The 24,904-nt window shown below is 44.8% G+C and overlaps 1 protein-coding gene across 2 annotated transcripts; it reads left to right on the plus strand.

Annotated features, from left to right (window-relative positions):
* Positions 1-1,241: 1,241 nt before the first annotated feature.
* Positions 1,242-19,922, plus strand: LOC138809899 (cilia- and flagella-associated protein 300). 2 transcript variants are annotated; one of them, XM_069996977.1, is made up of 7 exons: positions 1,242-1,402; positions 1,509-1,590; positions 4,645-4,720; positions 9,262-9,428; positions 10,008-10,180; positions 17,040-17,106; positions 18,175-19,919. In XM_069996977.1, the coding sequence occupies exons 1-7, from the start codon at positions 1,254-1,256 to the stop codon at positions 18,301-18,303; spliced, it is 843 nt and encodes a 280-aa protein (XP_069853078.1). In that variant the 5' UTR covers positions 1,242-1,253; the 3' UTR covers positions 18,304-19,919. The 2 variants fall into 2 exon arrangements, with proteins under 2 accessions (XP_069853078.1, XP_069853089.1); XM_069996988.1 differs by lacking the exon at positions 17,040-17,106 and having other exon boundaries at positions 18,175-19,922.
* The last annotated feature ends 4,982 nt before the right edge of the window (positions 19,923-24,904 follow it).

The raw sequence follows: 24,904 nt of genomic DNA on the forward strand, positions 1-24,904 counted from the left end.
CTGGTGCCAGCCAGTCTTGAGCAGAGTATTCAGTGTGCGAGGGACACAAACATAACGAAATCCTACACGTTGTTTGGGAGGTAAACTCACCACTCTGGAAACATTGTCAGTGTGTCTAGTGAAATTACAAGCACTTAATATAACTAAACATCTGCAATCCTGAATACAAGTGCAACAGAAGACATAAACAAGAATTTCATAGCTGTGTTCATAGTAGCCTAAAATTGGAAATAACCCACAAGGATAAACTGATATAGAAATGTTCTGGTATATTAAACAATTTAAAAGGATTATTTCTCTTTTTCTTCATTCCTCTTCTTTTCTCCCCTCCTCTCTTCTGCTTTTGCTGGAAAAAACCCAAAAGGTTGCCAAGTTAAGCTCTAAGGCCATCAAGGATAAAAAAGAGCTACCCACCTAGGAGAGCTATTTGACAATAAAACACGAAAACTATAGATATACAATTTTTTCAATAGAAAACGAGGTTTTTGTTTTGTAGTATTCGAGGTAAGAGTCTCCTGGACTTTCCTGATCCTCAGACCCCAGCTCCCTGAGTGGCTGGGATTACAGCCGTGAGCCTCGGCACCGGCTGAGAAAAAGCTGTACAATCACGCTGTATGGCAAAAAGATTGCTTTTTAACCTTTCAGATGTAAGTGTTGAAGGGGGGGGGAAGCCACAGAGTAAAAGAAAATGTATTCACAAGTAGTCACACAGGCATCTGCCTTCCAAAACAGATCAGGCTGCTTAATTCAGAATAACCTATTTCTTCGGAAACGTTTGAGTCACCGACTTTGAAAACTGTCCATGTGAGGTCGCAGCATCTGAGACTAGCCCTTTAGCCCGTGCAGATTAATGTTAACAAAGCACTGACGGGCAATGCTTCACCCTTCACCGCCTGTTGGCAGAACGGCTAAACCCGGGGTCCAGGAAAGCAGAGACGGCAGCCCGCCCTCCCAGCCCAGGAGACAGGGGTGGGGCGGGCCCGAGCGGAGCGCGGCCCCACCCACACCAGCCCCGCCCTTGCGTGGCCCCGCCCCTGCGTGCTCCGCCCTCTCGACGTAGTCCCGCCCCTGCGTGCTCTGCCCCCCGCCGCCCTGCGTGCTCCGCCCCCGCCCCTGCGTGCTCCGCCCCCCACGCCGCAGCCCCGCCCCCGCGTGCTCCGCCCCTGCGTGCTCCGCCCCCACGCCGCAGCCCCGCCCTCGCATCGCCGTCGGGTTCCAGAGCGTCGCGCGGCTCCGACGGCTAACGCGTCGCTATGGAAACGGCTCTCCCGATCCGTACCTCCGCGAGCTCGATGGCAGCTGGGGAGCCGGCGCATTCAGGTGGCTTCTACTTCAGGTTCTTGCCTCAGAGACTCTTCCCGTCTCTGAGCGCCCCGGAGACCACCAGCCGGCTGCGCCAGTGGTGAGGGGCCGCGAGGCCAGCGGAGCCCCGCGGCGGCCGTGGCGGGACGGGGCGGGCTCGGGTTCGGGGCGCCCGCTGCGAGCTGACCCCCGCCTCTGTGCCCCAGGTCCATGCTGGGCAGACTCAAGGCGCAGGCGTTCGGGTTCGACCAGACCTTCCAGGCCCACCGGAAGGACGACTTCGTTCTGGTTGGTATGGGGTCGGCCCTGGTGACGGGAACGCGCGCGCGCCTTCCTCGCTGGCGGGAGCGTGCGCGCGCCTTCCTCGCTGGCGGGGGCGTGCGCGCGCCTTCCTCGCTGGCGGGGGCGTGCGCGCGCCTTCCTCGCTGGCGGGAGCGTGCGCGCGCCTTCCTCGCTGGCGGGAGCGTGCGCGCGCCATCCTCGCTGACGGGAGCGTGCGCGCGCCATCCTCGCTGACGCGCGCACGCCGGCCCTCGCTGGCGGAGAGGCGCGTGCACGCACCGCCCTGGCCGACGTACGTGCGCGCGCTGGAGTGGTCGTCTTAGGGTCTTTTCGATGGACGTGTTCGTTTCCCATCATCAGGAATCTGGTTTTTGGTCTGGTTATTTTTCTCTCTTCAGTAGCCTGTCTAGAACTTTCTGGTTCTGAATTTTCTCTCTTAAGTTAGCACATCTTTTCTGATGAGGCCACCTCGCTTCCTCAGTTAGTCATAAACTGCTCCGAATTGTCTGTCAAGCCCAGATCCATCCGAGGACTGGACGTCAGGTTGCCAGTAGCAATTTCACGTGAAGAATTCCCGCCAAAACTTTTCAGCGATGGCACAAGCTCGGACAGAAAAAGCCACTCGCGAGCGTCACCTTGGGTGTGCCATTACATGTAGTCCTGTAACCAGGCACTGGTGGCTCACGCCTGTGGTTCAGAGCCAGCGAGGCTGACTACCCTGAGAGATTCCTATTTCCCAGGTAACCAGCAAAAGCCAGAAATGGAGATGTGGCTCAACAGCTTTTGGCTCTTGAAGTTAGAACCCGAGACCCTGAGTTCAAGCCCCAGTAACAGCATATCACAGATAGAAACACACTGTTAGGTTTTTAAAAAGAGGTAGCCTAGTAAAAACAGCTCCACGCACGTGGTATTCAGGTAAGGGGTAGGTTTATTTAGTAGACCTGCTGGGACCAGGCAAGGTTGGCACTCCACGCGGCTGGCAAAAGGCCTGCGAAAGAGACAGAGCTGGGAAAGAGAGCTAAGAGAGCTAGAAAAGAGAAGAGAGAGGTGGGAGAGAGCTGGGAAAGAGCTAGAAAAGAGAGAAGTGGGAAAGAGAGCTGGGAAAGAGAGCTAAGAGAGCTAGAAAAGAGAGAGGTGGGAGAGAGGTGGGAAAGAGCAGGGATAGAGAGAGAGCTAGGAAAAAGAGCTAAGAGAGCTGGGAAAGAGCTGAGAAAGAAAGGGCTGACTGAGAAAGAGCATCTGGGCCTGGGCTAGGCCTTATCTAGGGTATGGGCCGAGAAAGGTGTGGCCACATCAAATGCAGATGTGACCTCAGTGGATGCAGATGTGACCTCTTCCAGGTGTGTCAGTTGCCTAGGTAATGCAGGTACTGGGTGGAGACTTTGCTGTGAGGAGGGTGGAGTCCAGGAGTAGACCATACACACACACACACACACACACACACACACACAGAGAGAGAGGGAGAGAGAGAGAGGAGAGAGAGAGAGAGAGAGAGAGAGAGAGAGAGAGAGAGAGAGAGAGGGAGGGAGGGAGGGAGAGAGGAAATGATCGTGGCTGGGAAGGTGGCTTAGTGGTGGAGTGCTTGTCTGGCATGCATGAAGCCCTGAGTTCAGTTCCTCAGTGCCACATAAAAAACTGGAAGTGGTGCTGTGACTCAAGTGGTAGAGTGAGGAAATGATCGAGGCTGGGAAGGTGGCTTAGTGGTGGAGTGCTTGTCTGGCATGCATGAAGCCCTGAGTTCAGTTCCTCAGTACCACATAAAAAGCTGGAAGTGGTGCTGTGACTCAAGTGGTAGAGTGCTAGCTCAGGGATAGGGCTGAGCCCTGAATTCAAGCCTCAGGACTGGCAAAAACAAAACGAACACACAATCATGTGAACACACTGCTAGAATCATGAAATTTTTTGCAAATGAGGTTCAGCCCATGACAGTTTCTAAATGTTCATTAACTTAATTATTTCGAGATCTTTCATGAAAGTCTCTGTCCATAAACATATGATTCACCTTGAGTGGAAAAGCAGTCTCTTAAGTTCAAGTACCAACACACACACACGTATGTAGCCTAGGCTTGATATCTGACTTCAAATACTCTTATTTTTAAAAACTGCTTACTTGCTCCACATCCATGGCTCAAACCTATATTCCTAGCTACTCAGGAGGCTTGAGACCTGAAGATCACTTTTGGAAGCCAGCCAGAGTAGAAAAGTGTGAGACTCAAGTGGTAGAGTACCAGCCTTTAGCTAAAAAAGCTATGGGACAGGCCTGGGAAGGTGGCTCAGTGGTAGAGCACTTGCATTGCATGCATGAGGCCCTGGCTTCCATTCCTCAGCACCACATAAGCAAAAAGAAAAAAAGCCGGAAGTGGCGCTGTGGCTCAAGTGGTAGAGCACTAGCCTTGAGCTGAAGAGCTGAGGGACAGCGCCCAGGCCCAGAGTTCAGGCCCCATGACCGGACCCCAAAAAAAAAAAAAAGCTATGGGACAACCCTGAGTTCAAGCCCAGTGCCATCAGCAAATACAAATACATACCAAAAGAGTACCTTTTGGGGGGAAGGGGAAAGGGTGGGGCTTGAACTCCAGGCTTGGGTGCTGTCCCTGAGATTTTTCTGAATTTTTTGAATTGTATTAAGTTTTAAACATATTTTACTTGGACAACAATGTGGATCATACTATAAATCCTAACAAATATAATAAAATTTGAATTTTTTTTTTTTTGGGTCCGGTCTTGGGGCCTGAACTCTGGGCCTGGGTGCTGTCCCTCAGCTCTTCAGTTCAAGGCTAGCGCTCTACCACTTGAGCCACAGCGCCACTTCCGGCTTTTTTCATTTTACTTATGGTGCTGAGGAATGGAACCCAGAGCCTCAGGCATGCAAGGCAAGTGCTCTACCACTGAGTCATCTTCCTAGCCCCTAAAATTTGACTCTTTTATAAAACATTTATATTTTGCCAATTTAAAGTTGCCTTCCTAATTTATATTATGTGAGATTTTACTAAAGCTATTTTGCAAATTGATTTTTTATCATGATAAAGTATTTGACATGTTCTTTTTCAATTTTTATTTTAGGCTTTTTTCAAAGACCCAAATGTTATTCCAAATCTGCAGTTACTTTCAGATTCTTCTGGACAGTGGATTACACTAGGTAAATGAAATTTTTAACTTTTCAAGTGACTATTTAGCTATTATGACAAAATTTTGCCTCAGGAATTCTTATTAAATACAAATTGTAAAGAGGAACTTTTCTGCACTGGGAATGTGGCTAAGTGGTAGAGTGCTTTTCTAGCATGCATGAAGCCCTGGGTTCAGTTCCTCAGTACCACATGCACAGAAAAAGCCAGAAGTGGCGCTGTGGCTCAGTGGTAGAGTGCTACCCTTAAGCAAAAGAACTCAGGGACAGTGCCCAAGGCCCTGAGTTCAGGCTCCAGGACTGGCAAAAACAAAAACAAAAAAGAATGACTCATTTGTTTGATAAGAAGAGGAGCAAGTTTAACCAGCTGCGGCAGGTTTGCCTGCATCGCTATCCTGGGAGTCAACTGCTACAGTCCTGGCTTAGCACAGAGAACCAGTTTTTTCCTTTTTCTTTATTTTGGAAAGTTTTGTGCATCTTCCATTTCCTCTCTTAGATGCAGGGAGCACTGAAAATGTAAGAGAAAACTTTTACTCAAAGAACTACTTGGTACATTCAAATATACAAGGGTGTGTATTGGATAATGTACAAGTCTAATGTACAAAGAAGCATGTGGACCACAAAGATTCTCCTAATATGGGGATGTTTAGACAAATGGGGTATTGGTTTCTGACTGAGGAGTGGGCTACCATGGAACATTATTTTTAATAATGCTATATTAAATCATAGAAGAGTGTCTTACAGACTCTGTAGAACATTATATAGTTACCCCTTTCATAATACACTGAAACACAACTAGAACTTTTATTCCCAACATTTAAACATTTAACCAAGAGGAGAGCACTGTTTTTTTTTTTAATTTTTGCCTGAGGCCAGGCTCAGTCCCTGGTCCTCCAGCCTCTGCCTTCTTCAGAACTGGGATTATAGGCATGTGCCACACCCACCTTGTTCTTTGAGATAGCATCTTGAGAACTTTGGCTATCCTCAAACCAGGATTCTGTCTCTGCCTCCTGAGTAGCTGAATTACAGGCATGAGTCATCATGTTTGGCCAAACACTTGTAAGACTGGAGTCTCAATATTATAAAAACATCATTCCATTTAGAAAGAGAATACTAAGGAAATAGCAATTGCTTTTTTTTTGTTGGTCGTGGGGCCTGAACTCTGGGCCTGGGCGCTGTCCCTCAGCTCTTCAGCTCAAGACTAGTGCCCTACCATTTGAACCACAGCACCAGTTTGGGCTTTTTCTGTTGTGCTGAGGAATAGAACCCAGGGCCTCATGCATGCAAGGCAAGCACTCTACCACTGAGCCACCTTCCCAGCCCCAGCAACTGCTTTTGTTAGCTTTTTTTCTAATGGTAAGGGAATGCTTTGGGTAAATTGTCAAGTTACAAAACTAATTTCTCGGGCTAGGAAGGTGGCTCAGTGGTAGAACGCTTGCCTTGCATGCATGAGGCCCTGGGTTCGATTCCCCAGCACAACATAAGCAAAAGGAAAAAAAGCAGGAAGTGGCGCTGTGGCTCAAGTGGTAGCCTTGAGCTGAAAAGCTGAGGGACAGTGCCCATGCCCAGAGTTCAGACCCCCCCAAAAAAAACAAAACCAAAAACAAAACTTCTCTTTAAGTAAGAACAAGATTACAAGCAGTTCATGATGTTAGACTTAACAGGCCATATTTTATTGCTTTTGGTTAAATACTACTGCAAAATTTATAGAGCAAAAATCCGGTACAGCATGATCACTTACAGAATTAAACTGAGTGTCTGAGCACAGAATATTTTCCAATGCAAAACTTCCAAAGCAGAATAATCAGAGCCATATATCACTGAATTTGGAAAGCATGTTTATGTTAACTGGAGGCAATGCATTTGAAATGTGATCAACTTTCCTCTATAGTGGCACATACTTTATAAAATAGCACTGAACTTTGTCTGATTTTTGAATAAGTCATTGCCCCCCCCCCACCCCCCACAAAAAGCTTCTAAAATTCCCATGTGCCTGACAGGATCAGTTAAAAGTGCTCTGAAAAGTAGGTCAGAACAGCACTGAGTCTCAGAAGCAGGAGCCCCAGTAGAGGGCTGGGAAGGTGGCTCAGTGGTAGAGCGCTTGCCTTGCATGCATGAGGCCCTGGGTTCCATTCCTCAGCACCATATACACAGAAAAAGCCAAAAGTCGTGCTCTGGCTCAAGTGGCAGAGTGCTAGCCTTGAGCACAGAGAGGCTCAAGGACAGTGCCTAGGCCCTGAGTTCAAGCTCCAGGACTGGCAACAAAAAGAAGTTCCAGTAGATTGCCAGCACTCTTCCAGTAGCTGCTTACATCTCCTCTTTTTCCTGTTCTTCTAAGCCCTCCTGCTACTCTCCGAGCAGGGCATGGTAGCTAAGGAGGTGGACACGAGAAAATCTCAAGTTGGGTTGGGCTACATTGTGAGGCCTCATTTCAATAAAGCAAAAAAGAAAAGGAAGCAAGCATGTTGTCTCTCATGCTGTGGCTAGGGACCAGTTTTCTAAAGTGGTCAGACTGCACAGCTCTATGCATATGTCTTTCAACTGGGCTCAGAACTATGCTGCTATGGTCTTTTCACTTTATCTGATCCCCAAGAGTATTCACCTCTGAAACAAGAAGAGCTTCTCTTAGCAACATAGCTCTTGAAGTTACTGAGGCATACACAGTCCCTGCCTTCAGGCGTCCTTGTCTCTATCTTAGCCCAGTTAAGGATCAAACAACAGGTTCTAGCATGACCTTAGCTGGACAGTCAAACTAAGTGGTGCCAACAGTGGCCGTCATATGGGCTTTTGTTTGATTTGTTGATACTAGCTTCAAACCTGCCACCCCCCTGCCTCAGCCTCCTAGTGCTGCAGGTAGATGCATGTCAGCTTGCCAATATTGCTTACTTGTAACACAGCTGCTTTGCAGATGGAAAGTACAGCAGATTTACACAGGAGGGGCAATAGAGAGGTTCCACACCTTGTTCTACTCTGAACAGAATACCATCTCTTCGTACCTGTGTGAGTGAGAGAGAGAGAGAGAGAGAGAGTGTGTGTGTGTGTGTGTGTGTGTGTGTGTGTGTGTGTGTGTGTGTGTGTGTGTGTGTGTGTGTGTAAAAGAGAGGGAGTAGGGCTGGGAATGTGGCTTAGTTGGTAGAGTGCTTGCCTAGCATTCATGAAGCCCTGGCTTCCACTCCTCAGTACCACATCAACAGAAGAAGCCAGAAGTGGTGCTCTGGCTCAAGTGGTAGAGTGCTTGGCTTGAGCAAAAGCATCTCAGGGACAGCGCCCAGGCCCTGAGTTCAAGCCACAGGGCTGGAAAAAAAGAAAAGTAGATTAAATGCCATTAATATTCCAAATTTCTATAATTCTGAACTTATGAAACTTGACTAGGGCCTGGTTTGAAATTTACCTTGACTTGGAAAGTTTTTGTTTTTGTTTTTTGCCAGTCCTGGGGCTTGAACTCAGGGCCTGGGCACTGTCCCTAAGCTTCTTTTGCTCAAGACCAGCACTCTACCATTTGAGCAACAGAGCCACTTCTGGTATTTTTTGCTTATGTGGTACTGAGGAATCAAAACCAGGGCTTCATGCATGCTAGGCAAGCACTACACCACCAAGCCGCATTCCCAACCTGAAATCCTTTTTTGTAATAAACACTGTATATGAGATTACAGAGGTGTTGTTTTTCTATTATTGTTTTGACTTTTAGTGAAAATCATATATTTTTAAGATACCCTCCAAAACTTAGTAATCTCCTATATTTTTTGCAATATGAATTCTAAAACATTAAGCATAAAACAAATCATAAAGAGGTCTTATTTGCAATTCTGATAAATGCATTAAACCCAGTAAGAATCCCTTATTACACATAAAACATGTATTTCACTTTCAGATATTCCCTAATTTATAATTGTCTAGTCCAGAAATGGTAAGGTTTAATTATAAATGTTTCATGATTAGTGAAGTGTGAATAGGCCACAAAATAGGAATTTAATAAAAATCAGTGTCTTTAGTTACAGCTATACATTGTGTCACAGTGGAATATGGTTTAAGAAATGTTTTATTAGGTGATGTTGCCACTGTGCAAACATCTTAGTGTTTACTTGAGCCCAAACATGAGACGTAGATACTATAGCCTAGCACAACAAGTTTTACAGGAATCTTGCTTCTAAGTAAAAGCATTCATGCTAAAATAACTATAGAAAGTACAGTACACATATGAACCAGGGCATAGTCATTTATGCTCAGTACTGTGTACTGTATATAACTGTATGAACTATACTTGTTTATGGCTAGCAGTGCATAGGTTGTTTACACCGACATCACAAACAGGAGAAAAGTATGAGCTATGATGATATCATAGCTCCATCACTTAGGCAATAGGAATTTTTCTGCTCTATTATCATCTTTGGGACTGCCATGGTACACACAGCCATCAGTGACTAAAACACACAGCACATGACTACCAAAATAGGCATTGGGCCATATTCAGTTGCTTCTTGGGAATTCAGCACAGTGATTTATTCAGAACTAATTAAGAATGTTGACTTTATCTCCATTCTTTACAAAATATTTAGGAACTGAAGTACAAAAAATTGAAGCTACAAACGTTCCCTGCACACAGCTTTCAATGTCATTCTTTAATCGGTTATATGAAGAAGATATTGTACGAGACAGTGGACATATTGTGAAATGTTTAGATTCTTTTTGTGATCCATTTATGGTTTCTGATGAATTGCGAAAAGTAAGTACAGAGTGTTAAAGTCTTACAGTGAAATTTTATTTATTTTATTGTCAAAACTTTTGTCTGCCTAAAACCTGTGGCACTGTGGCTCACAGTGGTAGAGTGCTAGCCTTGAGCAAAAGAGCTCAGGGACAGTGCCCAGACCCTGAGTTCAAACCCCATGACCAAAAAAAAAAAAAAAAAAAAATCCAAGATTGGACTGGAATGTGCTTAGTTAATAAGCACTTGTCTCACTTGAGCAAGGCTCAGGGTTTGATTCCCAGTGTTTCTTTGTTTTATAAATCTAAATTTATTTTTGAATATGTAAGTTGAAAAATTAAACTTAAAAATTAGAAGGTAGCTCAGTGGTAGAGTGCTTGCCTTGCATGCATGAGGCCCTGGGCTCGATTCCTCTGCACCACATAAGCAGAAAAGGCTAGAAGTGGTGCTGTGGCTCAAGTGGTAGAGCACTAGCCTTGAGCTGAAGAGCTCAGGGACAGCGCCCAGGCCCAGAGTTCAGGCCCCATAACCACCACCACCAACAACAACAAAATTAGAACCTTGGATAATATTACATTAAGAAGAATTTTGTCATCCTAGGTATTGCTAATGGAAGACTCAGAAAAATATGAAGTATTCAGCCAGCCAGATAGAGATGAGTTCCTATTTTGTCTTTTTAAACATCTTTGCCTTGGTGGATCCCTTTGTCAGTATGAAGATACACTCAAGCCATACCTGGAAACAGCAAAGCTTCTCTATAAGGATCTGGTGAGGTAATGTTGCTAGATAACAATATGCAAGTCTTTGGCTAATAGAGCCAATTCTTTGTTCAGCCGTGTAGAGTTTCCCAGCATCTCTTTGTGGTCTTAAATACCACAACCACAATGTGTAAAAGCACAATGATTTCGATTTCCTCTTGTAACCTCCTATACCACAACTACAGTGTGTAAAAGTACAAGTACCACAATCTCCTCTTGTAACCTCCTACACCATGACCACAGTGTATAAAAGAATAACTATTACAATCTCCTCTTGTAGCTTCCTACCCTATGACTACAGTGTGTAAAAGTACAACCACGATCTCTTCTTGTAACCTCCTACATCACAACCTCAGTGTGTAAAAACACAACTCCCGTGATCTCTTGCAGCCTCCTATACCACAGTTTGTAAAACACAACCGCCAGGACCCTCTCTTGTACTCTTCTACAACACAGTATGTAAAAATGCAAGTACCATGCATCCGCTCTTGTAGCTTCATGCTCCTCTTCTAGGCTAGAGATTTCTACATTTCTATAACTCTCTTTCAGTTCTCATTCCTCTCATTTCTCATCCATCTCTTGTTTCCTAATTCAGACTTGTCACCCATGCTTCTGTTATAAGCAACTGCTGTCTTCTGGACCTTCCTTTCTACCTGCTTTCTTCTCAGTCTCAAGAGGGGTGGAGGAGAGCCTCAGTATGTTGGAGTTCGCTTAGCTAATTGTAAAAAATTATTAGCTTTGTTCCAAAGAAGTGTAAGAATTTCCATCTGGTGTAATAGTGAGTTTTTCAATTAATCCGAGCCAGGCATTGGTAGCCCCCACTGATAATCCTAGCTACTCAGGAAGCTGAGATCTGAGGATTGCAGTTCCAAGTCAGCCTAGGCAGGACAGTTCTTAAGACTCTTATCTCCAATTAACTACCAAAAAGAAGCAGAGCTGTGTCTCAAGTGGTGTAATGCTAGCTTTGAGCAAAAAAAGTCAAGAAGCCAGGCGCCGGTGTCTCATGCCTGTAATCCTAGCTACTCAGGAGGCTGAGATCTGAGGATCGCGGTTCAAAGCCAGCCAGGGCAGGAAAGTCCGTGAGACTCTTATCTCCCATAAACCACTAGAAAACCAGAAGTGGTGCTGTGGCTTAAGCGGTAGAGCGCTCGCCTTGAGCTGAAGAGCACAGGGACAGCGCCCAAGCCCAGAGTTCAAGCCCCATGACCGACCAAAAAAAAGCCAAGAGACAGCACCCAGGCCCTGAGTTCAAGCTCCAGGACCAGCACTAAATAAATAAATAAGTAAATAAATAAATAAGTCTAGTGTCTTCCTTTCTTCTTTGTCCCTCCTTCTTTTCCTTTTGAATGAAATTTCTTTTTTTGAACATTTTATTTTTTGGTTTCTCACTATGAGTTTTTCTTTATTGTTACTGTAAAGGTGATACACAGAGGAGTTACAGGTGCATAGTCAGGCAATGAGTACATCTCTTTTTGGACAGTGCCCCCTTCCCTCACTGTCTCTCAGTTGTTCCCTCCTGGCCCCACCCACAAGTTGTATAGTTCTTTTGTCGGACATGGGGCTTGAACTCTGGGCTTGGGTGCTGTCCCTGTGCTCTTCATCAGTTCAAGATGAGCGCTTCACCACTTGAGCCACCATGCCACTTCCAGTTTTCTAGTGGCTTTTATTGTAGATAAGAGTCTAATGGATTTTCCTGCCCAGGCTGGCTTTGAGCCGTGATCCTCAGATCTCAGCCTCCGGAGAAGCTAGGATTACAGCCCTGAGCCACCTGTACCCAGCTATAGTTCATTTTTAACACAGTGTACATTGAAGACTGCTCCTGCATTTGTTCACCTTTTGTCCCTCCATTTCTGCGTCCACCCAAAGACAGATAAACAAAATGAAAAGAAATCAACAAAAATTCTTTATTTACATTTCCTGGAGTTTATTTCCATATATACTGTTGAAGTATATAGGCATTGCACCTTTGTGTTTCTCCCCTAAGAGTATCCTCCATTGGTCTCACTGTGTGTGCAAATGCTTAAGAGTGCTCTATTATTTATCATGCCCCAGTGTATTTTAGATCTAGCTTCCACTTACGGCAAATTTCTTATTTATACTTTTTTTTTTTTTTTTTGTCAGTCATGGGCTTGAACTCCAGGCCTGGGTGCTATCTCAGAGCTCTTCAGCTCAAGGCAAGAGCCCTACCCCTTGAGCCATAGTACCACTTCAAGTTTTCTGGTGCTTAATTGGAGATAAGAGACTCATGGACTTTCCTACCAGGGCTGGCTTCAACCGAGATCCTCAGCTCTCAGCCTCCTGAGTAGCTAGGATTATAGGCCTGAGCCACTGGCACCTGGCTTATTTATACTTTTAACTAAAGTAAATATATTTTCAATTAAGAAAACATTGGTGGGGGGGGGCTGGGAAGGTGGCTCAGTGGTAGAGCGCTTGCCTTGCATGCATGAGGCCCTGGGTTTGGTTCCTCAGCACCACATAAGCAGAAAAAGCCGGAAGTTGGCACTGTGGCTCAAGTGGTAGAGCACTGGCCTTGAGCTGAAGAGCTGAGGAACAGCGCCCAGGCCCAGAGTTCAGGCCCCAGGAATGACAAAAAAAAAAAAACAAAAAACACTGGTGGGGGAGGGAAGTGGGACAACAAGGGAAGGTAACAGTGATAGACAACTAATGCACTCATTGCCTTGCTCACGCAACTGCCACCCCCTGTACAGCGTCTTTACAATAAAAGAAATGGTCAAGAAAAAAGAAACATTGGATCTTTTTTTTTTTTTTTGGGTCCGGTCGTGGGGCCTGAACTCTGGGCCTGGGCACTGTCCCTCAGCTCTTCAGCCCAGGGCTAGCGCTCTACCGCTTGAGCCACAGCGCCACTTCCGGCTTTTTTTTTTTTTTTTTTGCTTATGTGGTGCTGAGGAATTGAACCCAGGGCCTCAGGCATGCAAGGCAAGCGCTCTACCACTGAGCCACCTTCCCAGCCCCCATTGGATCATTTTTATAGGTAAGGAAGACAGAACCTCAGAAAGCAAAAGTTCCAGAATTCAATTATATAATTTCACACCACTTGGAAAGCAAATTTAGCTTCTCAGATTCTTACTTATTTCACTTATACACAATACCTTAATTTTATATCCATTCCTTACATGCATAAAACTTGCATGACAACTATTTTACTTACTTAGTTTCTGGTGTGGTTTTCAAAACAACTGTATGCCTACAATCTCTGATTTCTTTTTTTTTTTTTTTGTCATCAGTAGTGGGGCTTGAACTCAGGGCCTGGGTGCTGTCACTGAGCTTTTTTTCCTCAAGTTTAACACTCTGCCACTTTGAGCCACAGCTCTACTTCCTATAATCGCTGCTTTTAATGAAAAAGAATTACTGTGTTGGTGTGTAAAGATCGTTGAAGAGCTAGGCCTACGTCTCTCCTAATCATTGGAAACTCATGTAGAACTCGCTAGGCAGCTCTGGCACTCTTAAGGATTCTCTTCAGTGTCGCTCTCAGCGTAGGCACACGTGTGTCCCACTGCCACAGTCAGTGCACCACATCTCCACGTGGAACTGCTTACTGCCATGCACTGTGGAGAAGAGATTCTAGTTCATACTTCAAAACAAATGGCTTCAGAGCACAAACTGCCAAAGCTGCAGATTTCCTCAACCTTCCTATCCATAGATTATTATCTACAGTTTCTTCTACTTTTTAAGGGCGCGGGGAGCAGCTCTATGAAAACGTATGGCCATAATGAGCACTTTTTTTTGGAGGGGGGGGTCCAGTTGTGGGGCCTGAACTCCGGGCCTGGGCGCTGTCCCTCAGCTCTTCAGCTCAAGGCTAGCGCTCCACCACTTGAGCCACAGCACCACTTCCGCTTTTTTTTTTTCTTTTTGCTTATGTGGTGCTAGGGAATCGGACCCAGGGCCTCATGCATGCAAGGCAAGTGCTCTACCACTGAGCCACCTTCCCAGCCCTATAATGAGCACTTATAAAATGAGCAGCCAGGCCAGGCACTGGTGGCTCATGCCTGTAATCTTAGCTATTCAGGAGGCTGAGATCTGAGGATCATGGTTCAAAGTCAGCCTGGGCAGAAAAGTCCGTGGGACTCTTACCTCCAATAAACCACTAAAAAACTGGAAGTGGTGCTGTAGCTCAAGTGGTAGAGCACTTGCCTTGAGCTGAAGAGCTCAGAGACAGCACCCAGGCCAAGAGTTCAAGACCCATGACTGACAATAATAATAATAATGAGCAGCCAGAATTGGTGAATGTAGATGGAACTTGGAAGCATCCTGGGCAGCTTCTCAGAATCCAGAGCCACATGTCCAATCATGTCATCTACACCAGCCAATTTCACCAAGGAGGATATTTTTCAAGTTTCTTTAGCTGATTATAAGTGTTTCCACATACACTAGGAAACAATTTAGCTTTCAAACTACTTGTACCGTAGCTATTATGTAACATCTAACCTTCCATGGCAGTCATCTATTCTAGTCATGTCTACTCCTGATGTCTAAAGATGCTGAGGGCACACTGTGAATTATGGCTTAGGGACATCTTGTTCAAACAAAAGGGTAGAAGTCTTAAAATATATATATTTTTTTTGTCCGGTTGTGGGGCCTGAACCCTGGGCCTGAGCGCTGTCTCTCAGCTCTTCAGCTCAAGGCTAGCGCTCTACCACTTGAGCCACAGCGCCACTTCCGGCTTTTTTCTTTTTGCTTATGTGGTGCTGAGGAATCAAACCCAGGGCCTCAGGCATGCAAGGCAAGCGCTCTACCACTGAGCCAAATCCCAAGCCCGTCTTAAAATATTTTCATCCTTATCTATTATTACAGATTATTCAAAATATACCTTAAATTTTTAGCAAATGCTTCCAATCAAGTAAGCAGTACTTCAGAAGCAGTTTAGTAAACTAAGTGATCAATTCTTTTGTTACATTTCAAAAAGGCACATACAGAAGTTCATACTTACCAATCATGCCTGTATCTCTTCTACTTGACACATTAAACATGTGTACTTGCTAAAGTTTTTGAAGAATCCTCCAGGCCACATATCCATCCCAGATGTGGAATTTTATTATTTGATTGAAGAAGCTTAGTTTATGGCCTTCAGATGCTAAGTAAGCATTAGGGTTCTTGATTTTCTGAATGCATAGTATATATAGTCTGTATACCCTAAAATTAACATAGTATTAATTTTCATATGACAAATGATATTAACAAAACAATTAGAACATTAATATAGTTATACTATTTTTTAAGGCTGGATATTGAAACCCAGGGCCTCATGTATGATAGGCAACGGCTCTATCATAAAGCTAGACCCTAGCTCCTAATTACACTTTTTAAAGAGTATCATATAGTATCCAGTTTTGAGGTACACACCTTTAATCCCAGCACTTGGAAGGAAGGCTGAGGCAGAAAGATTCAGAGTTCAAACCCAGCCTAGAAAGTATAGTGAACTTTATCGTAAAGAAATGAAAGGGGGCTGAGAAGTTGGCTCAGTGGTAGAGTGCTTGCCTCACATGCATGAGGCTGTGGGTTCGATTCCTCAGTACCCCATACACAGAAAAACCCGGAAGTGGCACTGTGGCTAAAGTGGTAGAGTGCTATCCTTGGGCAAAAGAAGCTCCGGGACAGTGCCCAGGCCTGAGTTCAAGCCCCAGGACTGGCAAAAAAAAAAAAAAAAAGAAGAAGAAGAAATGAAGGGAAAGCCAAATGCCAGTAGCTCAATGCCTGTCATCCTAGCTGCTCAAGAGGCTGAGATCTGAGGATTGCAGTTCTAAGACAGCCCAGGCAGGAAACTCCATGAGACTCTTATTTCAATAAACTACTCAAAATGGTAGAGGGCTTTCATCTTGAAGTAGAAAAGCTGAGGGACAGGACCCAGGCACAGAGTTCAAGCCCCAGGACTGGCAGAAAGAGGAGGAAGGTAAGAAAGGTAGGAAGGAAGGAAAAAAGGAAGGAAGGAAGAAAGGAAGGAAAAAAGGAAGAAAGGAAGGAGGAAGGAAGGAAGGAAGGAAGGAAGGAAGGAAGGAAGGAAGGAAGGAAGGAAGGAAAAAGAAATGGATACCAGGCACCAGTGGCTCATGCCTATAATCCTAGCTACTCAGGAGGCTGAGATCTGAGGATCACAGTTTGAAGCCAGCCTGGGCAGGAAAGTCACTGAGACTCCTTTTAACCACCAAAAGAAGCTGGACGCAAAGCTGTGATGTAGCTGATAGAGCTCTAGACTTGAGCATAAAGGCATTAGGAACAATGCCCAGGCTCTGAGTTCAAGGCTCAGGACTGGGGGGAAAAAGAGGTCTGGGAATGTGGCTTAGTAGTAGAGTGCTTGCCTAGCATGTATAAAGCCCTGGGCTCGATTCCTCAGTACTATATAAACAGAAAAAGAAGGAAGTTGCACTGTGGCTCAAGTGGTAGAGTGCTGGCTAGAGCACAGAGAGGCACAGGGACAGCGCCAGGACTGGCAAAAAAAAAAAAAAAAGGAAGAAGAAGAAGAAATGAAGGGAGTACAAGAGAGAAAAAGAATAGGCAGGAAGTGGTGCTGTAGCTCAAGTGGTAGAGTGCTCACCTTGAGCTGAAGAGCTGCGCCCAGGCCCAGACTTCAAGCCCCACGACCAAAAAAAAAAAAAAAAAAAAAGAATAGGCAGATAAATTTTAGAAATATTTAGGTAATATTAGTATAGAATCAGTGGTAATAGAATGGAAAGAGGATTCATTTGTGTTAGGAATACACTTTTATATATGATTGTGCATACACTGACCCATCAATTAAGCTTTATATCTTTTCTTTTTATATATTTTTATTGTAAAGATACTGTACAGAGGAGTTAGTTACATGAGCAAGATAATGAATAAGCTTTATATCTTATATATGCCTTTCTTGCCTTCTTAGTGTTCGAAAGCATCCACAAACCAAGAAAATACAAATTACCTCTTCTGTCTTTAAAGTTACAGCCTATGTAAGTATGGAGGGGAAATTTGCAACCAATGATTTTGCTTGTTGTTAATGGAGTCCTTACAGCTAGTGCTAGCAATTAGGGTGCTCTTGAGACCAGACAAAAAGCTGATGATGTGTTAACATATATTGTTTAGAGGGGAGTTTGATCTTTTCCTCATGGCTTCTGTTGTTTTTATCTAGTAATATTCCCTCCTTATTTTAGAGCTGCATCCATGGCTCCCAGGGAGCAGAACATAGCTCCCTGGTCTGTTAAACCGTCATTTATAGAGCAATAAAAAGCATAAATGTCTTTGTATCACAGACTCTGAAGCCTGAATTTCAGTATCACATGGAAGATATTACAAATGAAATCGTTTCTAAGTATCTCCATTCATCCACTTAAATTGATTACTGTGTATCAACACTAGTGTGCTAACTTAGGGCACAATAGCTGAGAGAAAAATAGTCCCTGCTTCTTGCATAGAAAAGAAAGAATTTACATAATAAATATCATATTAGGCCAGGCACTGGTGGCTCTTGAGACTAGGAAAAAAGCTAGGAGGCTGAGATCTAAGGATTGCAGTTCAAAGGACAGCCTGGGCAGAAATATCCATGAGACTCTTATCTTGAATTAGTCACACACACTTACACACACACACATACATACACACAAGCCAGAAGTGGAGCTGTGTCTCAAGTGGTAGAACACTAGTCTTGAGCAAAATAAGCTCAGAGACAGGGCCCAGGCCCTTGAATTTAAGCCCCAGGACTGGCAGAAAAACAATTTAAAAAAAATTAATACTAGCATATTAAAGGCATTTTTAGCAAATGATGGGGTTTCCCTTTGGACTGTAAATTCCTGAAGGATAAGAATTATGCCTTTATGTGTAGAATAAACCTATTCTTCACAGTAGACTGCTGTCAGTAAATATTTAAAATATTAGTTAACTACCCATTTTTAATCAGTGTTATTTTTGTGTTTTCTTGATGTTTTGACAGAAAACACATAATAGTAAAATGTTATAGCTTGCATGCAGTAATTTCCAGAATATACTAAAATACTAATATTAGTTACTAAATAATTTTTCAGGACTCGGCTGGTCTGTGCTACCCTTCCAGGAAGAATCATGAGCAGACATTTTCTTACTTTGTTGTGGACCCTGTCAAACGTCACGTTAATGTTCTGTACCACTGCTTTGGTGTTGGGGACATGTCTTGAATCCTTCAGATGACCTGTATCTACTGGCTTTTCATTTATTGTTTTTCTGTTTCCATACTAATTTAGAGACAAATGTTTACCTTGTAGAGAGCTGCTTAGAGAAGGGAAATGCAAGCACAAAGAGTCCCTGTCTAAGTTTGTCTGGATTCCCTGCCACAGTGGATACAGAGCCATTGTGAAGTGGTGACAGCGAGTTACCAGAAACTGACAATCTGGATTGTATTTGTTGTGTTAAGATTCAAGTGAGTTCTCAATTTCCCATATATTTTGTCTTTGAAGCTAATTCTGCATTGAAGTGATAATAGAAAACTGAAATATCTACCACCAATTATTAATATGAATTGTTAGCTTTTTGAACTTGATTTTCATTTAATTATGTTTTTTACATTGCATTAAGGTTTACACCTCTGGAGTTAGGAAAAGCATCATTCCACTTAGAACCCAGTAGTGTTTGGTAACTGTAAACTTTTTCATCCCATGTAATTAGAACAGCAGGTACCCCCATCTGACACAAGAACTATGTGAGCAGGGAAGTTGCCTGATGATACTAAATTGGCAGAACTGCAAGGATCAGGTCGTCTTGGTATAGTGTCCTGTTACAGTCACAGAATGGACATAGAACTGTTTGGGTCTTTGTTGTTGTTGTTTAATGCAGTCCAGGCTAGCCTTAAACTCTTGAACTTCCTGCCTCAGCCTCCTGTGTGCTGGAATTACAGGTGTATCTCACTACACCTGGCTGACAGATTTTTTTTCCTGTGGGAAAGTGATCATATCCTATAGGTGATGGAAAGCCTGCCAGCGGTATTGAGCTTTGAGGAGGGAGCAGTTTGAAACACGTTCCTGAGGTACAGGGGTGAGGATGATAATCGTGGACTTGAGTCTGGGCCAGAGGGCTGGGATGAGCAGGCCTGCTCAGCCTCCGCCGCCTCACACGCACCTTGGCACATTGCTTATGAGTGAATAACTACCACTAGTTGGTACAGGCTGAGTATGCCTTGTTGAAATGCTTGCGACTAGAAGTCCTCTAGTTTTAGTTCTGTGGATTTCTGTTCTGTGTGATACTTGCAGAGACTTTACTGTTGAACATCCCTAATTACAAAGTCTGAAGAGAAAAATTTGAAATTTTCCAGTACTGACAGAACACTAAAAAGTAACAGATTTCGGGCTGGGAAGGTGGCTCAGTGGTAGAGCGCTTGCCTTGCAAGCCTGAGGCCTTGGGTTTGATTCCTCAGCACCACATAAGCAAGAAGAAAAAAGCCAGAAGTGGCGCTGTGGCTCAAGTGGTAGAGCGCTAGCCTTGAGCTGAAGAGCTGAGGGACAGCGCCCAGGCCCAGAGTTCAGGCCCCACGACTGGACCTCAAAAAAAAAAAAAAAAAAGTAGCAGATTTCATAGAATTCCAGATAGCACATTTATGGGTTAAGGATATTAAAGTTGTGATATCCAAGATTATTTTAACTGAAGGTTATTTCTTCACTTTTTTTTTGGGGGGGGGGAGTGAAACGTGGAGAGAGACAGGGTCTTACTAAGTAGCCCAGGCTGGGCTCAAACTCAAGATCCTCCTGCCTCAGACTCACTAGTGCCAGTATTATAGATGGTTGCCACCCTTTTTTCTTTTTAAATACTTTTCCGTTTTGATTGATACATAGTAATTGTGTGTGTACACATACCATGTGCTCTTTCAATACCTAATTTTAAATTACATAAAGACACAATAAGAATTTAAAAATACTTTGTTTTTTGCTTACAGTCACATAGTCTTCTAGGGCTAGAGGACCCTTTGATCATTCATTCATTCATTCATTCATTCATTTAAAGACTAAGTCTTGCTAGGTGACCCAGGCTAGCTACAAACTGTCCTTCTGTCTCCTGCTGAAACCACACCCAGCCCCCTGATTCCTTTTGAATGTTAAGTCTGTGCCAGACAGTCATCAGTTTACTCTGAGAAAACATACACTTCCTATAAATCTAGTTGGGATAATGATCATTGACAGTGATCATTGACAGGCACAGTTGCATGAGTTCAGAAGAGGGGTGATTTGTGAACAGAGCCAGAAAAGGTCACCTGATGAAGGTGAGCTTGCTTGGCTCACCTGGAAGCCATGAAAGAGAGCAGCTGAAAGAAATCTGAGAAGGCCCGGCACATGGGGCCAGGTCTGGGACTGAAGCCCAGAGGTGGACGGAATTGATTCTGAGAGCCAACCTTGCTTTCCACCAACAAGGGCAGGCAGGCACAGAAGTGGTGCACCTTTCAGGAAAGATTACTTCATTGTTTTGGGAAAAACATTTGAATGACCCATCTTGATTATGTAAATTATCTAAGTGAGGGAGCCTATTGGGAAAACTTTAAAGAGTTTGGGCTGGGCTACCAGATTGCCTGAATTCTTAATTCTGCCCTCACCTGTGTGACCTTGAGCCAATTACTCAACCTCTTGGTGCCTTAGTTTTCTTTGACAGAAAATGCAGAAACTAGTCAGATTCCTTCATAGAACTTTTTGGTGTCCTGGGGGCTGGGAAGTTGGCTCAGTGGCAGAGTGCTGGCCTCGCAGGCTTGAGGCCCTGGGTTTGATTCCTTAGTACCACATAAGCAGAAAAAGCCGGAAGTGGCGCTGTGGCTCAAGTGGTAGAGTGTTAGCCTTGAGCTGAAGAGCTGAGGGACAGCACACAGGCCCAGAGTTCAGGCCCCACAACCACCAACAATAAAAAGAACATTTTTGTGTCCAAATTAGTGCATATATTGGGTTTATAATGGTGCCAGCCACATAGCTAAGTACCTATGGATTGCGGCTGTATTAATTCTGTAGCGAGGAAATATGAAACATGGGGAGGGGCTGTGATGGGGGTTGGCTGCACAATAATGTAAAAAGTAAATATGTGAGGTCTTCCTTGGGTTTGGTGGCTGTTCCTTGGTCAGATGGAGTGTAAGGGATAGGAAGTCAGTTACCCTCTCTCCCGGGCCCCAGGGGAGGTCAGCATCCCCAGCTCTGAGGCTGAGTATTTTTGCTGCATTTTTCTTTGTTGTGTTACTGTCTTTGTTGATGGTAGTAATCTGTTGCTAAACTAGTTCTTATCTGTCTCCTATCTGTCTCTCCAGAGATCAGGACTTACGTGTGTTTTGCCCACTCTTACTAGGCACCTTGCATTTTCTGGCAGACAGGGATGAGCTGGTCTTGGAGTGAGAGGGGAGGTGTAGAGCGGGAGGGGAGGGGGGCGGGCCCTGAGTCTGTTGTCCTGACTGGCTGCAGAGCGCGACACCCATAGTAAGTTCTCCTGGTCCCCCAGATCCTGTTAAGTTCAGTGAGTGCCTTGGCCTGCATGTGGGGGAAGGAGGACCAGAGACATGTCTGGGGCACCATTGCCCTGGGGAGAGGCAGGACAGCCCAGAGAACAGTTTGGGGGAGCAGCTCTGTCAGCTGAGAGAGCACTGGTGCTGGAGCGGGACAGCTGGCAGTCACACAGCAGACACAAGTGTCCTGTGAATGGCTTTTTCGAACTCAAGAACATTCCTCAGAAATTCCAGAGGCTGCTGAAGGAGAAAGGTCTCACAGGATTGTAGTTTTGACGTTGGAAAGAGAGACTTGGGCTAAAGGCTGGAAAATCTGAGCCATTTGGATCCCATAAGCCAAAATAAGTCACGAGGCAGGGTATAAGACATATGCAGCACCCTGTGGAGTAGTTGAAATAAGGAGTCTTGCTCAGGTGAGGCACAGAGGAAACAAATTAGTGGAGGTGTGCTTACTCTGAGGACTGGGGTAGAAGGCTACGAAATTTAGATCCGTAGGGCACCACGGATTTAATTTGGTTCACCCCTCTCTCTCCAGTTAACTAGCAGAAAGCTGGGCTGGAGGTAAGACTCAGGTGGTGGAGCACCAGCTGAACAGGTAAGCTGAGAAAGAGCATAAGGCTTTTACGTTCAAGCCCCAGTGTGTTCACACAAAAAAATAAATCTTGTAAGTGATGAATAGCAGTCACTACATATATGAACAAAGTCTGGAGAGCACATACTCACTCTCCCAATTCAGCATCCTCTCCTGTCATTCTCCTCCTCTGATAGTTTCTCCAGCAGAGTTCCACCTTTTACACTTACGGCCTGTTGTTATTACTTCAAGTTATAGCTCAGTGGTAGAGGGCTCGCCTAGCAGGCAAGCCCTAGGTACAAGCCCCTGAGTTTCAGAACTGGGGTGGAGGGACCTGAAAGCACTGTCAGATGCCACGTTTGATTGGGGCATATCAAAGAGATGGACCCAGAGTCACAGCACATGTCTGTAGTCATTGCCTTCAACTCTGTCTGTGATCAGTAATCAGTCCCACTTTCTAAATCTTCTTTATAAGGAGTGGGTAGCTTTTTAGGTAGGGTTATGAAGATTTGGATTCCCCTCCAGAACTCTAGATGCTCCTTCATTTGTGAGTGCTAGCCTTGAGCAAAAGAAGCTCAGAGACAGTGCCTAGACCCTGAGTTCAAGCCCCAGGGCTGCCAAAGAAAAAAGAAAGAAAGAAATATGCTAAGTTGATACCCTGGGTTTGATTCCTTAGCACCACATATGCAGAAAATGCCGGAAGTGGTGCTATGGCTCAAGTGGTAAAGTGACTAGCCTTGAGCTGAAGAGTTGAGGGACAGTGCCCAGGCCCAGAGTTCAGGCCCCGCAACTGACAAAAAGAAAAGAAAAGAAAAGATGCTAAGTGATAGGTAAGTGATAGGTGTACTGATAAATCTAATGTACTGAATAGCATAGTCTAGCAATACAACACACTGTGGAATGCCTGCTGTTCTGGGGACCAGGGGCTGGGGCTCCCTGCTGTGGCCTGAGCATCCCTCAGACTGCATACTGCTGTCCCTGTTAGAAAGCACCAAAGTTTAAATTTTTGAGGTTCTTTTTTGCCTAATTTATCTCCCTTTTGTACTCAGAAAGTCAGAAAAGCACACTGTGTAGAGGTGACTGTCTGCAGACTGGGCTCAGAGGGCAAGGCTTCTGACCATGCTATCCCTTTCTTTTTTTTTGTTTTTTTTGTCGGTTGTGGGGCTTGAACTCTGGGCCTGGGCACTGTCCCTCAGCTCTTCAGCTCAAGGCAAGCGCTCTACCACTTGAGCTACAGCGCCACTCCCGGTTTTCTGGTGGTTTATTGGAGATAGGAGTCTCACGGTCTCTCCTGCCCGGGCTGGCTTTGAACCGCGATCCTCAGATCTCAGCCTCCTGAGTAGCTAGGATGACAGGCGTGAGCCACCAGCGCCCAGCCCCTTTCTTGCTCATAATTGTTTCTTGCAGTCGGCAGGGAGGTCCCTTTTTTTTTTTTTTTTTTTGTCGGTCATGGGCCTGGGCACTATCCCTCAGCTCTTCAGCTCAGGTTAGTGCTCTACCACTTGAGCCACAGCACCGCTTCTGGCTTTTTCTGCTTATATGGTGCTAGGAATCGAACTGAGGGCCTCATGCATGCAAGTCAAGCACTCTACCACTGAGCTACCTTCCCAGCCCTAGAGGTCCCTTTTCAACAGGAGTCTATTTCTAGCTCAGTGACTAGCACCTACTGTAGGAAAATGCGCAATAGTCGTCCAAACTATGATCAGGGACATTTTGTATTTGAGAACTCAGAGCATGAAGTGGAATGAAAGAATAAATGATCTCACTGATACACAAAGACACACAAAATACCTTCTACATGTACACATGAAACAGAGCTCCTAAGTTCAATAGTCAGTCATCTTCCCAGGCCAACCAGAAGTTTTTTTCAGCAAAATTTTCTTTAACAGTTTTACTTCCAGACAGTGATTACAAGTCAGCTGTGTCTGGGGGTCCCTTAATCTACAGGAGGCTTTGATGAAAATACATTCAAGCTTAATTGTATGTGTGTGAGGGGGCGGGGTCATGGATGGGGCTTGAACTCAGGGCCTGAGAACTGTCCCTGAGCTTTTTTGCTAAAGGCTAGCCCTCTACAACTTTGAGCTACAGTGCCAATTCTGGTTTTCTGGTGGTTAATTGGAGGTAAGAGTCTCATGGACTTTCCTGCTGGGGCTGGCTTTGAACTTCGATCCTCAGATCTCAGCCTTCTGAGTAGCTAGGATGACAGAGGTGAGCCACTGGTGACTGGCTAAGCTTACATTTTTTTTTTTTTTACTCCTCACTATGGTCTTGTGAAATAGTGTTATAATCATCAGCACTGAAGCTGGGTACATAATCACAGTCTGTCAGTGCTTTTATAAATGTTTTACCTTAATTTCATCTACTCAATGTATGTATCAGCAAATGGAAGGAAGACCCAGAAACAAGGGAATAAGCGAAAGTTCTGAGACAGTTGAAGCTGTGTGTGTATAGAACATGAGATAGGAGAAGAAAAGGAGCAGTCTCCAGTTTCAGCAGAAAGGAAGGCAGAGTGCCAGAAGTGGACAGAGAAACTCAAGAGTGTGCAGGGATTGAGGGTAAGGGATTACAAGCCATCTCCAGCATGATCACAGCCACACGGAACACGGAGCTCCTGGAGATCTAGCCACTAGGCACATTTCTCCCTTTCTCCTGTGTCAGCAAAAGTGTGGCATCCAGTAAGTGATCGCTGAAGAGCACAGCTCTGATCGCATCTGCAGAGGCACAGGGGGGAAATGGCTTCTTCAGG

This window comes from Dipodomys merriami, unplaced genomic scaffold (genome assembly GCF_024711535.1).
Source record: "Dipodomys merriami isolate MVZ:Mamm:240054 unplaced genomic scaffold, mDipMer1.0.p SCAF_103, whole genome shotgun sequence".
Lineage (NCBI taxonomy): Eukaryota > Metazoa > Chordata > Mammalia > Rodentia > Heteromyidae > Dipodomys > Dipodomys merriami.